The sequence below is a fragment of the Leuresthes tenuis genome, unplaced genomic scaffold (genome assembly GCF_036924035.1).
Source record: "Leuresthes tenuis unplaced genomic scaffold, fLeuTen1.0.hap1 SCAF_11, whole genome shotgun sequence".
Classification (NCBI taxonomy): domain Eukaryota; kingdom Metazoa; phylum Chordata; class Actinopteri; order Atheriniformes; family Atherinopsidae; genus Leuresthes; species Leuresthes tenuis.
The window spans coordinates 6,796,693-6,813,990 of record NW_027325365.1 but is presented as its reverse complement, the minus strand read 5'-3'; the positions used below and the strand labels follow the sequence as shown (position 1 = coordinate 6,813,990).

Genomic DNA, 17,298 nt, shown 5'->3' with positions numbered 1-17,298 from the left:
AGCTATTGGTTACTGGTATTTTCTTTCCTCCTAAATTTACAGGCAATGACTCTAAAGTTGATGGGCTGGTGAACTTTGAAAAGCTGAGGATGATTGCCAAAGAAATTCGTCATGTTGGCCGCATGGCATCCGTCAACATGGATCCAGCCCTCATGTTCCGAACCAGGTAAGGAAACTTTCACAAATAAATCCAGATGTTAGATTAATGATGGATCACGTTCCCTGTTGGACCAGTCAGCACTCCACTGACTAACCAACCCTGTGGGGTTAGCCAGTTCACATATATCTACATTTCTGCATCACGCTTTTCCTTCAAGCAGCTGTTCCCTTTGGCAACCCTTTCCTCAAGCAACTGTTGCCTTATACACATTGTCAGCGTAAGATGTGCTCAGAGCTTCTGTGAAAGTGTGTCTTTGTCTTATATTGTCTTTTCTTAGTGGAGTTTTACCATTTGATTTCCTCTCTGCTGACTTTCACATGGGGTCTTTGGTGAAATTGCTTCTCTTTGGTGATCGTGGTGGTCTTTCCTGTCCTAAGCTTTGTCTTCTCTCTTTTTCTCTCTACTCATACACCCTTTGCCCCCCACGCTTCTCTGTTTATGGCACCCACCCTCTAGGAAGAAGAAATGGAGAAGTTTAGGGTAAGTTTGGTGACCCTTCAACGTTTGCTTTAACTGCAACTTGGCCCATCTTTCTGCCAACTTGCGTGCTGTTTTCCTTCTTTTCTGAAGCCTTGTTTTTATTAACCAGTTTGACTTGAGTCTTCACACTAACACTGCCTGACATTAACCTTAGGGTGCAGAATAAAACAAAGGTCACATATGCTAACAGAAGGTTACACTGGACATTACTGCTATGCTTACGATAGCAAATGTGACCTGCAGTGATATGTTGTATTACCACAAAATGCATGCAGTCTCACTTTTAGCCTTCTGTTAGGTTTTATCTACCTATCAGTCTTCAAACAGCAGATTCTTGATGCAAATATTATTTTTAGTCATGCTTTACATTCTTGTGGTCAAATGGGACATCTTTGTGCACACTGAACATTTAATGGGAAACATATGCAAGCACATTAGTCACCTGGAAAGAAGGAAAGATTCCATCCCATAATTGTATCGTTGTGCCTTTTTAATACAACATTCTTATCTTCTAATTATGAGCTTGTTTTCTCATTATTATAAGACCTTCATCAAGGACACATGACATGCTTAAGGGTGTGTTTATGAAATTGAGAGGGTCTAAGTACTTGAAACTACTTCCATGAAATGTTTTAAATGTCTTTCCACTGACGAGAGCAAACATGGCTTTCATTTGAAGCCACATTACTAAAGGCAATGGTCAGGCTGATTCTTGGTTCAGACCATGAGCTTTTACTACGGTTACTACCAGTTCTGACTCAAGCCACAGAAATGTAAACTATGACTGTGCTACACTAGCCCCCCTCTCTACTCCTCTGTTGTTTGACTACAGCCGTAAACCCTAACCCCCCTCCCACTGCCTGGAATGTCTGGAATGTTTTGGAGTTGAGAGAAATACCTTAAGCTCTGCATGTCTGAGTTTAAACACCATGCTCCCCTCTGTGGCCCCCTAGTGTCAAACACTCAGTTTTACCTAAAAATTGACTCATTTACACTCTTGTGTAAGTGCATTAATGAAGTCTTTCTCTACCCTCTTCTGTTTGTTTGTTTTTGTGCCCCGCAAATCTCCGTTCTTCTCTGTGTCCATGCTCGGACTACCAGGTCTCTGAGTCAGGGTAGTGCCAACGCCGCCGTGCTTGACGTCAGCCAGACAGGTGGGCACAAGAAGCGGGTGCGACGCAGCTCCTTCTTAAACGCCAAAAAGCTTTACGAGGACGCCCAGATGGCCAGGAAGGTTAAACAGTACTTGTCCAACCTGAGCCTTGAAACGAACGAGGAGAGTCTGCAGACGCTCTCAATACAGTGCGAACCCTCCATCAGTACATGTGAGTGTGTGATACAACTGTACACTTAAAGGAAATACTTGTTGTAGAAGATAAACCTATAATTTAATGCCTCCCAGTGTGGAGCTGTCCTTTTTTGTACTAATTTTCAAGTTATACACCAAGTTCTTTAACCCAGACACAAATACTCAAGAAAAGATTAGTCAGCAGCTTGGCCAGTTTTTCACCATCAATGCCAGACCTCACTTGTCAAAGCAGTGATTAAAGAGACTCCTTATGGTGGAGAAAAACTCACAATTATGTTCACTGTAACAGCTCCGACAGTTGTTTTCTTCATCTGGACAGCAAATGCCTGCCTGCTCATATGTCCTTCCTGACACATAATCACTTAATGTGAAATGTAACTCTTCTTTTCTTCCCTCCCCACTACTCAGTGCCCAAGAACGCTAGCGGAAAACGACCAGACACTTCTCCAGTTGTGTCCAGAGCTGCCAGTCAGCAAAGGGGCCAGTTGGCCAAAGGAAACCAGGCCCTGCAGGTCCCCGCTGTGGCCCTCTACCCATCCCGAAAGAGAGTGCCAGTCAAGGATCTGCCGCCTTTTGGTAAGAGAAAATGTTAAGCATGGTAGTGCTATTATGCATTTAGTGAAAAGTAGCCAATTTAAATCTCCTTTTTGCCCATCCTTCCTCATTACACCATTGCCTTGTTTTGTCTTGCCCATTCTGTTATTTGCAGACAATAGTGAAGCCACCCTCTGGCTTCTCTGAAACAGTGCTGCCACCTAGAGGCTGTCTGGCAACAAGCAAATACAAGAAAAAATCCCAGACAATGCAGGCTGGCACCCCTCGGGGAATGGCAGTGTTCCTCATGCTAATTGTGCTCAATTTCTTGCAAATGTCTACAGGCACCAGTTCGCCCCAGTCTCTGAAGAAGATCCTGTCTCTGTCTGAGGAGGGAAACGAACGGCACCGGAGGCAGCCAGAGGACACAGTGTCCAACGCCTCCTCCCAGCTCTCCTCTCCTCCCACCTCCCCCCAGAGCTCGCCCAAGAAGGGTAAGCCAATAATCCTCCCTCCCTCCGACAACAATTCAAGCTCCTTCTCTCTGACACAGTGTGTCACAAATGCCACCTGGTGGCTGCCAACATGTATTCCTTTTATTCACAGCTCTAGTTTGTTTTCTTGTAGCAATATACGAGTAATTTACCACTAAAATAGGATTAATTTTGGTTCCAGCTATTTCACACCCAAATAGTTTTCATAATAACTTTGCACAGACAAACTTGGTGGCAGAAAAAGTAAAAAACTATAAATACAGTGCTGGTTTACCCCATTTTGTACTCAATAGCACTTGGAGGTTTATTTACAAGAAGTCGCTTAACTGGCAAATTCCTGCCACAGAAAAAAAAGACAATAATTAACCAGAAAGTTGAGGTCACACCAAGGCCACTAAATTTCCACCCAGATCCAGTCTACAAAGTGTGACATGTTTGCGTTGCTTCAAAGGCCACCGTATCAGGGACATTTGTGCCTTAAAAAAAAACTGCTGCTGCAGAGAAGTTTTGGCGTTCAGTGAAACCTCTTAGGTCTTAAAACAGGCGCTGACCTAAATGAAGTCATGTCCATTACACACTACACACCCCTGTGTAAGACTACTAAACGCTCCAAACGGCTAAGATGCAGCATTAGGCATAACTCCGAAGTGTTTAGTTTGCTGCTGTTTTATTGTAAATGTTTGAAATTCACAATGTTGTAGATGCTTGTAAATAGGAACAATTACTGGAAACCCTGAAGGACCTCAGCTGAGTTTTTGAACTTCAGCGTATGGAGTCAAACTTCCCAAACTGCACACCCACAGTGTGATGCAAAACTCCTTCATGTATTTATATTTTGCTTTCAAGCAGCCAGACTTTCATCTTATCTTTCAAAGTTGTCTTGAGCAATAGTTCTTTAGGCTTTCCGAAGGTTTTTTTAAAGGTTTTATTGGACAGTGCCTGCTTTTTTACACCTGAACATTTTCAGAGGAACCACCTATGAACCATTATGGCTCCCATAAAAAAGGCTCCCAATTCATGGGATGAACTAATATCGTGTTGACACACACAAACCACGTGGCAAATAACCTATTTTTGAAATATATCTTTAGGCTGTTGCACAGACCCTAAATTTGTCCCATTGTGTTTTGTTTCATCTTTGAAAATGCCAAAGATAACATAGTTTGACCGACATAAAATTGCATTTTTGCAACAATAAGATGATTGGTGAAGCTATTAATGAATAGATTTACATATTTCAGCATGGTGTTCAGTTTATCCTTTAAAGATGTTGAAAACTGGAAAAGTGGAGGACAAAAAAAGTGCAGTCAGACCTGAAAGTAATGTTCTAAAGAAAAAATCCAGCAAAGACCTGACACCAGATCTGAGAGATGCATCTGGTTCTTTGGTTGATCAATCTGCTGCTGACTGAAGCCTCAGGAGAAATGGTCTCCATGGAAGGGCTGCTGTCACAAAGCCATTTTTAAGGAAGGGGAATGGGAAGAAAAGGCTGAGCTATGCCAAATGACACACAAAACACAAACCAGACTAAAAATCAGTGGCAACTGGTCTTATGGGAGGGATGAATCCTCCCCAGAGCCCGGACCTCAACATTATTGAAGCAGTGTGGGATCATCTGACAGAGGGCTGAACAAAAGGCAGCCAGCATCCAAAGAAGAGCTTTGGGATGTCCTTCAAGAAGCCTGGAGAACTATTCCTGTAATAAAAAGTTGAATACAGCACAGCACAGTACTGTGCATGGACCACTGAGTCAATGCATTCCTTTTTACGATGAGGTCACCCAGTGCTGACTTTCAAAAACACTCATAGCTACTCCCTCTGACTTCTCCTCCACAAATCTTTGGTAAAGACTTCCCTTTTCATTTTATGTGATTATTCTTTGAGCTTATTGTCTTAAGTTATGTTGAAAGTAGCTGGAAAATAAGACCACTTTGTCATTTGACATTTATTTAGCTACAGCAAATACCATAATGACAGCTGCCTATAGCTAGAAAATATGTGCTTACATGTGTCTGCGCCAGTGGTTGCTCCATTCTTTCCGAGACGTAATTGCGCAATTCCCAGTACCGTCATGCTATCAGAATTTTTCCACTCTCTAAAGCGTTGAAACCCAGATTGTTGTAGAAAACTGCTGTTTCAGTCAGAATTTAATTGACCCGTCCTTTAACCTGTAGTTAGCTGACTTGGAAATGGCCCTCTATACTTATTTCTGCAGTCTGCAGTTTGATACCTTATTACTGACAGAGATGATATATGTGATTGAAAGATGATTTCTGATACAAGAAAAAAAGATCACTGCTAGTTATTTCAGCTTGTAGAGCTGACACAGAGCTTTATCGTGCTTTATCCAGCTTTAAAGTCTCACTGAACTCTCTTGCAAATATTTTGATTCTTTCAATTTAGCGAATCAAGTCAATTTCTCACATAAACACAGAGAGAACTGAGGACATGTCAACATTTTCCCTCTGCAGTTTCCTGAGAATCAGAGTAAAAGATGTCCTGTCTTTTGTTATAATTACAACTTCCATTAATGTATCTTGTGCCATGTCTTACTCTCTGCAGGCTACAGCAGGATGGGGGACGCCTACTCAGACTCTGGTCACAGTGAGATCTCGTCTCGCTCCAGTCTAGTCAGTAACTCCTCCTTCGACATGGCCCAGGAGGAGCGAAGACTCCGTCACTCTGGAGGTGTCGGGGACTCCCACATGGGGGGACCTCGGCTGGAAAGAAGAGCCACTACTGACCCTGACCAGTACAGTCTGGGGTAAGAACATGCAGAACTTAGTCAGAATATCTGTTTAGTTTTTTGTTTTGAGAGGAAGTCATTTTATTGATTTATTTTTTCCCCCTTTTCCACACATAAACATTAGGTCATATTCATCGATGCAGGACTGCCGGGGCATTTATGCCGGCTGCCCCACAGTACTCTCCTCTCCCAGTTCAGAGGAACTGACTCAGGATCAGGGCGATCGTGTGTCCCTTGATGCTGCAGACAGCGGTCGCGGCTCCTGGACTTCCTGCTCCTCTGGTTCCCATGACAACATCCAGACCATGCAGCAAGGACGTAGCTGGGAGACCTTAGCCTTTGGCGGAGGTGGAGGCGGAATTGGAGGACTTCCTCCAGGACCAGAGGCCTTATTAGGGGGTCCTGCTGCGCTGTGGGCAGCACAGGCCAGGGGGAGCTGGGCATCTGCCAGCTCCTCCTCATCCTCAGCAGCGTACTGGGGAGAAGACTCGGAGGGAGACACCGGCACCATCAAGAGGAGAGGAGGAAAGGACGTCAATGCCGACCCAGAAACAAGTAGCATCACATCCACCGGATCAGAGGAGGCCAAGCAGCTCAGTCGGCCATCTCCTTCACCCATCACTGCTGGGGGTAAAGGCCTTCTTTGTGAGTGACTGATGTCCACTGTCCTGTTGATTATCACTGCTAGGTCTAGTTTGGGTCAATACACAGTGCTGTGAAGATAGGTCTGGTTGAACAGGACTTAACTATGCAGAAAAATGTTACTATGATGTCATCTTAAGAGAGAAAAATGTCAGACATTAGGGGTTTTAGCTTGACAGAGATGTGATTGTGTAACTTAAGAAATTCAGAGGCATAGTTAACACTTACTGTGGTTCAGTTAGACTAATGAAATGTCTGCAGCATTTATAATTGTTTTTTTTGTTAACGTCATTCTGGTAGCTGGCCACCTAGAGGTAGCTACCTTCTACCTATGTTTTATGGATGAACTGAACACAGTAAATTCTGCACTGTGCTTCCATTAACTTCCATCACTTTACTTCTGGTAAGTAGTCATAACATAACTAGACATAACTAAAACAAACCACAGACATGGTTAACTGCTGTCTGCCACTTTGTGTCTGTTGTAAATGGGATAGGATCTTCAAACAACCAACACGACTTTAGCGCCTGAAATCAAAACTAATGTAGCAGATATTGGGAAACCGTCCACTTTACAAGACAGCTTGGACTCATAACACTAACCTGAGGTGTTAAGAGTTCAGGTGTTTAGTTCCTATCACACAGTCACTTGTGTTCATTCTGTTTGAGCCTAGTGATGGTCAAGGTGTCATCACGTTCTTCTCTTTTGTGTCCCCTCAGCTCGAAAGGAGAGCCGTTACAGGGAACCTCCCCCAACTCCTCCAGGCTACACCGCCCTGACCATCTCTGATCTTGCTGAAGGTCAGCACCCAGCCCCGTCTGCTCCCACATCCACAGCAACCCACTCAGGCCGCCGGCCGCCAGACTACACAACGGCTCTGCAGCGCTCACGCATGGTCACACAGTCTCCTGACTCCCATCAGGCCCATCAGGGGGCCAAGCATCGGGCGGGCGGTCTCCACCGCACCCGCTCGCCAGCCGAGGACCAGGAGCCTGAGGAGGAAGAGGAGGGTGAGTCCTTGTCTTCCAAACTAGTCGCTCTGAGGAAGCAAGTGGCACAGCATACACCTGAGACTCCCAGACCATGAGAGTGTGTGGGGTTAACAGGCAGGGCCCCTTCTCCCCGAGGCAGGTAAAAACTAATTTATCAATTCGGTAGCCCCCTCCACTCCAGTCAACCTGCATGCGAACAGGGACACACACGTGAAATTAAACTGACCATTCCTTCACTCAGCTTCCCCGAGCACCAACAGGATTGGTCCCACTCCAAAATACAAATGTCTGTGGAAATCATGTTTTATCTGGGAGTTGTTTATTTGGAGTGGGGCCCACATCTTTAACCCACAATATGTCATCATGCATGAGTCGTAGTGATTGGATCAGGAGCTCACTGCTTCTGTGACGCCACACACTCTGCCTTGCTTTCTTGCTTTCTCACACTGTTTCAAACAGCATCCAGTAGAGGGCACAGTCCTGTTAGTCTTCCTGGTAAAGTCCACCTCCTTTCTCTTGTGCTCGCACACACGACTCACCTGCAGCGACTGAATAATTCTTGTATCGTTTTGGTCTTTTGTTATTTGACAGAATGAAATGTGGACAGATGATGTAAAGGTTAGGTTGGTAATGCATCTAATGAATTAAGAGTGTTGTAGAAGAAAGGAAAGAAAAAAGCTGAAAGCTTCATCTCCTCTGATATATAAGAAATGAAAATAGCTTCTTGTGACAAATTGGTGTAGTTACACGATGACAGAAAAATCTAATTATTTTTATTCTTACTAAAACAGGACTTTTAAATTACATGTAAACACATTAATCTGAGTAAAATATCACTAAATCAAAATTTTCAAAGCAGGATTATACATTCAGTTGGATCCAAATGATGTCATACGTCCACCAAAAACTAACAAACCAAAAGAGGTTTGCCACCCATCATAGAAAAGCTGGACATACTTTGGTCTGTACATTGATCCCTGTCCTTCTCCAGTTACATGGCCTTGTTGAACTATAATCTTAGCCCAGCCTAACTGTGTAACTGATGTAAACATAATTAGTAGATAAACAGCTAGGAAAGGTAGATAACATTAACTTTAATGTAAGGCTTTATTGTTCTGTCCAACTCCATCTGATGAAGTAACCCATTCAGACCCAGGGATTTATCTAAAGCCGCCTTCTGAATCCTGAGGGTTTCCTGCAAAATGAAGTGTTTGAAGACACTAGAAACATGAAATAAGACATTTGAGAGGTTAAACCTTCAGCTTTTATTGTAAACTACTGACTTTTGCCTCCATGTTTGCATGTTGAACATGTGATTCACTGGTTCAGACTTAAAAAGTTCTCCTGCATTCTTTGTAACCTCTGACTGTCCTTTTCGGTCCACAGAGGACGAACAGGTGTCAGCAGTCTGAGGGACTACAGTGGACCACGTTTTACAGTAACTTGAAGTCCACCTGATTCGTGGTGGGCAGGATTAAAGAGACAGACCAATAGACTCATCATCCGTTACATACGTGCCTGTCTCCTCCACTTGGCTCTCCCTCCTAATCGGTGGATTCCTCTGCTCGTATCCCTCCCCTGCCTTAAAGCATCATGGGGGGTTGATTGACCCTGCATGCAAAAAATACTGTGAAGAAGAGATGGAGAGATGGTCAAAGGTGATGACGAAATGCCTGGCACTTTGGACAAAATAGCAAACATAAAAAAGACTGTAGAAACCTGACCTGACTGGGGCTGGGGTTCGGCCGGGCCACGGACACCCAGAACCACGTAGGTGCCACTGTTGGAAGTGGGACCGGCTCCTGAAGACTGCTCCCCCACAGTGACAGAACCCCAAACCCACCTGTTAACACAACAGCATCATGACGTGTTGAGCTTCATCTGCACTTTCTCATTTTCTAATTTCTAAAAAAAACAGAACGAATAAAAACAAAATAGACTTTTATTGAAGACGGAGAGAAAAAACGGTTGACTTGAGTAATTCCTCCCCCCCCCTTTTTTTTGTTTTGTGTTTGTTTTTGTTTCCATTGACTGATTGCACTCTGGAGGCAGAGAAGAGAAACCAAGTCAGCCCGTCATTTCTAGCTGGACTGAAGCAACCTGACTATTGTTGAGTGTTTGAACTTTGAATCCAGTATTATCTCATGTTCACACATGAACGTTTATCGCCCGCCGGTTTGAATCAAAGCTTGGAGAGCTCAGTCGACATGCAGTGTACACACACAAAACACATTTTATATATACGTACATACAGAAGAACACAGTTTAACTTTAATACTAGCACTTTTAGCACAATCCTAGATGTTACCCAACGTTTGGGCTGAACAGCAAGATATGAGTGAACCATATCTTCCTGTCACAGCTTGTCTGGTAATCTCAGTTCTCTCGTTATCTTGTTGCTCTCCAACGCACCAAGAAGAGTACCGTTTTGACTTGTAGGAGATATCAAAAAGCACAGCCACTGAAAATCATGTAAGGCTCCAATATATTTGTCTCTAATCGTGCAGCAGAGGTACACAAGTGAACTAAAGCCAGAAATGAACAAATTGTCGTACAAACTGTGGACATCATGACAGAAAAGCTGCCTCTCGTTGCTCTGTTTTGGCCACGGAGGAGATCAGAACATCAGCACATTTCTGAGGTGATCATTGTGGAAATTTGAACTCCATTTATCTACTTTCAATAAAAGAGCTTGTACAGTTTTATTTCCTTTTAAATCAAACAATCCACTTATTCACATTTGGCTTTTCTTTTTTTTTTTTTCAACCTGAACATCCATCTTGTGAATGTCCAAGCGCCTTATGATATTGTATACATGTCTTTATGGTCATTCACGATGCAAATCCTCATATTTCAAGAGCAGTGTTGAATCAAACTGTAGTGGAGTGAAATGCCTTATTCGAGATACTTTACCCGGCTTCTGTTTTTGAACCATATTAGACTCACTACGACATGAAGTCAGGCGTTTCCTTTCATTTTGTCTGTGGCTTCATCAGAGTTGGACTGGGGCATTTATGTGTTACAGTGCAGTGGATGTTGTCTACACACAGGTGCTTCTGCTGTTGTGCTTCTAGATTATTCCGCGTAAACTCTCCTCCCTGTTAGCTCAGTGGATGCTGTGTGCACATCGCTATATCGCCTGCATCCTGTTTTCTACCACACCCCATTCGATGGAAGTCACTGAAGATGCAGATTTTTTTTTTTTTTCTCTTTCCTTTGACTCCGGTGGAGAAGTTGACATATGAAGCCTTTTTTTTCTTCTTTCTTCTTCTTTTCAAGGCTGCCAATCAGAACGATTAAAAATCCAATTGTGAAAAGAAGCTCCGTTTCCTTCTATCACTGAGACGCACTGATCACATTGATCAGTCCTGGAAACCACAGACTGAGGAAAAAGATGAATGACTGCAGTGTTTTCCACTGTGTTCTGTGACTACACACTAATAACTTCTTGGGTTTCTTTTTGTTATTGTAATTTTTTGTAATGGCTGCAGATAGATTGTTGATAATTTGTAATACAGTGGTGACATGCATCATTCACTTTCATTCAACTCTGAAGATAATGTGCATATTAGTGGGTCGAGTCCAATTTTGAAAAACAAAAAGTTGCACAAAAATGTACAAGCGTAAAGGTAAGTGTAGTAGGTAGAACTGCTACTCCATTTGATGTGTGATGTCAGTGAGATATGTACATTTAGCTGGTGATGACCTTCTTTTCTTCATTCTTTCTTGTACTACTTTAACCTGTATGTCTTTTAAAAAGACAATCGGTGGAGTATGTATCAGTTGTTTTTGTATTTTTAATACAATAATTGTAAATATTGGTTATATTTTTGTTCAAATGTAATATGTTTATGCCTCAACATCCAGTTTATATGAAGCTGGGAGTCAATAAATACTGCATAAAGACTGAGGTTCAAATGCACTTATTCATCTTTGCATTTTGATGTCTTTTTATTTTTTTTCCGGCTCATTTTTCTTTCCAAGGTTTTTCCCCAAAATACCGTCTAGTGTTTGCACAAGTCATGGAAGCAACTTGAAAAGTGTAACGCTCATACTTTTCTATCTGACCATAGTGTGTCAGAGTTAATAAAGAAAAAAAGATACTGAAGTCTTCCCCTTGCTTTTATTTACTTGTTTTGTATTGTCTTGTTATCTCAAGCCGTCCCAAATCTCATTTCTTTTGTACCGTCTAATTTAATTTCTGACACGACTCTTCCCTTAGCTATTTCATTTTCTAATAAGACTCCATAGCTGCGAGAAAGAATTAGATTGTGCCAGCTTTTATTACCTCTGGCTAGTGTTTTGGCTGCTTTTGTTGTTTTTCCTGCAGGTCGACTATTGAGTTCATGTCCTTTTTGTTCACCGTAACTCCTGAGATTTATTTTTTATTTTGACTGGAGGAGAATTTATTGAAATGACAGAAGATGACACCCGCAGCAACATGAATGCAGGCAGCATGACATGAAACTATGTTTCAAGAATATAAAAGTACTGTAAGATCATAAACGTCTTGGCAGCACAGATGGCGATTAGTTTTCCATAAGGATCCTGGATGTGCTGTCATAAAGTTCTGAGTACTTTTCCTGACCACAAGGGGGTGCTGTTTACTTAAATATTGATATATGAAATGTAGAAGAAGCAGTTAGGATCAGAGAATGCGTTTTTTATGTTAAATTTGATTAATGAACTAAAATTTTTTGTCAAAAAATTGCGTGCCATCTTTTTATTTTCAAAAAGGCTCAGCTCCTTTTATCAGTGCAGCTGACATGGTGTTTCCTGCTGCCCTGACACTGTAGCTTCTTGTTTATTAGTGTGGGATCAGTTACGGAGATGCTCTGTGCTCATACAGTTTGACATTCCGACTGCAGCCGGTCGACACTGTATTGCAGCTCAACATATCCAGTACTCATGAATAATGCAAGTTAGATTGTCTTGCTTCCTGCTAACACAGAGCCGAGGGCTCCAATTTGTCACACAAATCACCACCGAGAAACAAGGAGCTCTCTTCACACACACACACACACACAAAGTTTCAGTCTTGTAAATAAAGCTGAAATATGAGGTTCATTGCTCCAGTTCTGTGTCTATTCTCAGTCCTCCTCTCACTGAGAAAAAAGATTTGGGACATCCACCTTATTTTTGGACATATAAGACTCTGAAACAGATACAAGGAGCTGTTGTTGTCTCCAGTATTTTATCTTTTTGTGTTCGAAGGGCTGAAAATCCTCTTGTTAATTTCATAACTGTGACTGAACTGCTATGGTGACAGAAACGCTTCTTCCTATCTCTGATTAGGTGGTTTACAGACAGGAGATGGAAATGTTAGAACCTGAATCGGTACAGCTGCTGCCTTTGTCCAGATTCACTTGAAATTGGACCTGAACTGGAGACTTGACTGCATGGCATTTATCTCTTTTTTTTGTTGTTGCTACGTGTCATAACTGGATGAAAATAACAACTGCAAGGAAAAAAAATGACATTAAAACACCTTTGTATGTGTCTTTCTAATCTTCCTACCTTTGAACGTCTCAAATACTGACAAATCGTGTTTATGCTGTGATAAAGTATCTGAGGAGAAGATATTCTCACAGCAGTTGCCTGCAATGGAAAGATAACTTTGAGTGACAACAGAATGCATGTGGAACCAAAGCAGAAAGAAAAAAAAACTAAGCTCTCCTGCTGCATGAATTAAGGAGGAAACACTGCTCTAATCTGCGTCGGACAATACAACCACCCCGTGACTACAGTCAGAGATGTGTTTACCACTCACTTGGCCCTGGAAACGTGCTGCCCCCTTAGGAGCACCAGGGGGCACTCTTTACTATGAAATGTTGCCAGATGGACCTGTCCACTTTCTCTCAGGACAATAAGCCTTATCAAGTGGTAGCAGGCAGCCAACGGCTCTCTGTAGATAGCCAGCTGCTTATGTGTGTAAAGCTTGGGCCCAAAGTTGTCGGTCGTGTTCCATTGAGGCAGCTGTGGGTCATATTATAGGACTGTCTGGATTCCTTTCATGGTAAATTGGATGAAGGCAGCAGCACTAGGGATGAGGGGAGTGGAGATGTCACAGCGTTCTCCAGGCCGTGTTTGGACTCTGCAGGCTGCTCAGACCCGAACAGATAATTCAGTTAAAAGTTGTCAGAGTCAAAGAATTGAGAGAAAGAGAGATTAATAAAAGCTCTCTGTGCTTCCCTGCCTGGGTGCTTCCCTGTGTAGTTTTTACGGTGGTCAAATCCAGTGAAGGTCGGGGAGCCAATGGGCTTGAAGAGCGTATTTGCTCCTTTTGTTTTGATTCACTTGGGTATTAAAGGCATTCGTGTCATTTTCATTACACCCAACCTCTCATGTGAAAGAGTTTGATATCAGTGTGATTGTCTCTTACTGAAGCTGCTTAGTCTGGATTATTAGATGTGATGATTTCCATAGACATATGGATGTAGAAGCAATACATATATTTCAGTCCTTCTTTGAAATATGTCATTTTAATTCTAGCACAATATCCTTGATAGATATACAGTAATGGAAAGAAAAAATGGAAAGAAAATCTTCAGTTTTATGTATCAGGACAAACTAAAAATGTCAGGTTTTACCAGGTCTTAAAAATCAGGTAAAACTTCAGCTGGATAACAATACATCACATATTACATCTTTTGATTTTTTATTTAACAAAAACTAAGCCAAAATGCAGAAGCAGTATGAGAAAAAACTAACCACCCAACAAATCATTACATTGAAGGACCACCTTTAGAAGCAATAACTTGAGAAAAAAGTTTTCAATGTGACTATGTTATCAGACTCTCACATCACTGTCGATGAACTTTGGTCCTCTCTTTTTTTAAATGTTGCTTCAGTTCATTGAGGTTTGCAGCACTGTTTGCTGCACAGCTCTCAAAAGGTGCCTCCACAGCTTTTAAATCAGGTCTGGACTTTGACTGGAGTATTGCAACACCTTGATTCTTTTCTTTTCTTTCTGTCTGACTCAATTTCAGCCAATATTTAGCTTTTTAGCAATAGAAGCCAAACAAGCCAATTTAATTCAGTCTTTTTCTGATTGTACTGAACTTCAAAATAGTGTAAAATAATTGCCACTTTAAAAAAAACAAAAAAGATTTTATAAAAACCTACTGGAAAATAAATTATAAACCATTTTTAGACAAGCAGCTCAAACCAATTGGATCTAACTTTATCTTGCATCAATCATGTGGTTATTTTCTACAAGCTACTGTTTTCTTGTGATGCGCCGTTGATGTTGCTGTTCCCTTGACTCTGACACTGGTCCCCAGTGTGGTAGATTAGCAGATAGTGAGGTTTCCATCCATCCATCCATCCGTCCGTCCATCCATCCATCCATCCATCCGTCCATCCGTCCATCCGTCCGTCCGTCCGTCCGTCCGAGATTTTGTGAGATGAACCTTATTTTCTCTGACTTGGTTGGTGATACCACTCTTAAGTCTGCAATAGTTATGAAGCCACAACCAGCACCCAATGAGCCTAGTTTAGCCAAATGATTTTAGGATTTTGTTGGGTAAAAGTTGACTGCAATATGATTTAGAAATTAGCACTCATGAGTGTGCATAAACAAGGCTCTTACAGGGTCTCCACACTGCAAGTGGGATCCTCACTAAATGACACCCAAACAAAACACTGAATACAAATGACCCAATCATGGTCTATGTGTTTTGGTTATGCTCATTATGTCATTGTTTTGGTGTTGTCTTTGTCATTCGCATCTCCACGTTCTGTATTCTAGTTTATCTTGTTCTGGTTACTGATCATAACACACAATCCTTGTTTATACAATCCACTGTATGTATGAACTTCAATACCAGGTTTTGTTCTGATCCTCTTCATTCAGGTATTGTGGATGACTGTTTTTGGACTACCGCTGCAGGGCTTTTGGGTTTGCTTGAGAAGTCTGTTTATCCTCCTTATCTACCTGACATCTTTGTGTTCACCTGTATTTAGATTCAATCCATAATGGCATTTCACATAAACTTCACCATGAAGCGACAACTTCACATTTCTTGTGTGGGTTTAAAGAAATACCATCATACTGACTGATATTATTTCCATGAATTCTTCTTGAACCATCACTGTACATTAACACCATATGCAATATGTTTACTGACAGAGGTTCAACAGCATGTTGGGGCAGCTTAGAGCACTGTGTACACAGACTTTTGACCTCCTGAGCACGTCACACAGTGTATATCTAAATAAAAAGGTGACTATGTTGAAGATTAAAATATGTACATGCACGTACAAGTGATTATTTCTGTCAGGCATGAAGTTTAAGACCAATATATTGAAGGTGTCTATGACGGTTTGTAGATACAAGTGAATTGTGACATCTGAGCCCCCATACACAACACAATGTTCATGACACACTTCATACCATTGGAACAGATTGCTATTCATCATGTTTTTTGTTAAAGATGTCTTGGGCTAAATTTATTTTCTCACCTGATTCTTGGCAAGAAAGCAAATAAATCGAAAAACAATTCTAAATTAGTATGTTCGAGTTGATTTCTACACTTCTCAAACTAAAACTGAGCCATATGTAGTGTTTAATGTTTGGCTCGAAAGTTCATGTGCAACTGGCAATTCTTTTTGTTGAGAATACTGTTAGGTGCTGAAGGTGAGTGCCTGGCCACTGGGGAGCACAAGCCAGTGTATTTCTAGTGAATGGTGAGGGTTGTGTCAGGAAGGGCATCCGGCATAAAACGTGCCAAATCAATGATGCAAGATCGACTCGCTGTGGCGACCCCTGATAAAGGGAGAGGCTGACAGAAGAAGAAGAAGACTGTTAGGTGGTGAAGAAAAGCCTAATGTTGCCACAATGGATTGGATTTGAGAATATCTTCAGAAGAAAGGAGCAGAACAACTTTATTCCCACCAGTATCAGTACTGGTGCATACGTTTTTAGCGATTATTCTTGACCATTTTCAGTCATATATTACCATATCAACACAAAGCTTTACATCCAGTAAGAATGAATAAATGAATGAAGCTGTAAACACATTATGTTGTTGTCTGTAATGAACAATGTGTAGGAAGTATGAAACTCAATAAGCAACTCATTTTGTTACGTGTTCTCACATGCTGCACTCACCTCCTTTTCATCAACCCCAAAGGATCCCATTTGATCGATTTCCAAGCTGTAAATATAGCTGAGGGCCATACTTTGAGATGCTCTGAATTCAAATGGATCTTTTAAGCGAACAACCACCCATGGATTCACTTAAAAACCTGACTCACAATAAGCTAGTTAGCATGCAGAGGAAAGAGGCTGGCCCCCATTTCAACGTCTTGAATTGGCTGAGTTTTATTAAAAGGTTTCAACCCACTGAGGGGGTCCTTTTTTAACAACAGGAAAATGATTTAATAAGCCTATTATCAGGTAATAAGTCTTGATTTACCACCACATACACAGTCTACTGAGTTATGTGAATTTTATATGTGTTTTGTATGAATAATACAATACTATCAGGGGATTGTTACTGAAAATGTCAAAAGTAAAATTATGAATGGCACAATTTCTCTGTGGGGATCATTAGACTTCCATTAATATTCTCTTTGAATGCTGCTACATCGTAAGCAAAGATCTGTAGTTTATTAATAACCTCAATAGTAATCCTCTGTGACATTTACAACCCGCGTTATCATTTACAGATAGGGGTGAAGAAAAAAAAATATTGGTTTCTGAGTTGATTCTGCTTTTTCATATTCTTCTTAATAGTTAGAATAGTGCTGTGTTTCTATCTAATACTGTGGTTCATGCTTATTTGTGTACTGAAAGAGCAAGTCATTCCAACTGGGAAAGTTAAAATTGGGAAAAGAAGTGTATTTGTATTTGCTTGATACAACCTGAAAGCGGGGACTGCCTCAGCTTGCAATAATAGTATCATTACCAAGTTAACATCTCTCAAACAGCCTCTTG

At 41.5% G+C, this 17,298-nt stretch overlaps 1 protein-coding gene across 9 annotated transcripts in view; it reads left to right on the top strand.

The window, feature by feature from the left end:
* The window catches only part of rapgef2b (Rap guanine nucleotide exchange factor 2b), a 95,144-nt gene extending 83,875 nt beyond the window's left edge, over positions 1-11,269 (top strand). For 7 of the 9 annotated variants that reach the window (XM_072395227.1, XM_072395225.1, XM_072395223.1 and 4 more), the window contains 9 exons: positions 43-166; positions 617-640; positions 1,742-1,965; positions 2,358-2,525; positions 2,828-2,977; positions 5,540-5,741; positions 5,848-6,368; positions 7,086-7,497; positions 8,745-11,269. In XM_072395227.1, the coding sequence (XP_072251328.1) occupies positions 43-166; positions 617-640; positions 1,742-1,965; positions 2,358-2,525; positions 2,828-2,977; positions 5,540-5,741; positions 5,848-6,368; positions 7,086-7,453 (1,781 nt within the window). In that variant the 3' untranslated portion in view covers positions 7,454-7,497; positions 8,745-11,269. The remainder of the gene's footprint in view (positions 1-42; positions 167-616; positions 641-1,741; positions 1,966-2,357; positions 2,526-2,827; positions 2,978-5,539; positions 5,742-5,847; positions 6,369-7,085; positions 7,498-8,744) is intronic. The other 2 variants (XM_072395226.1, XM_072395224.1) reach the window with 2 other exon arrangements.
* Positions 11,270-17,298: the final 6,029 nt, after the last annotated feature.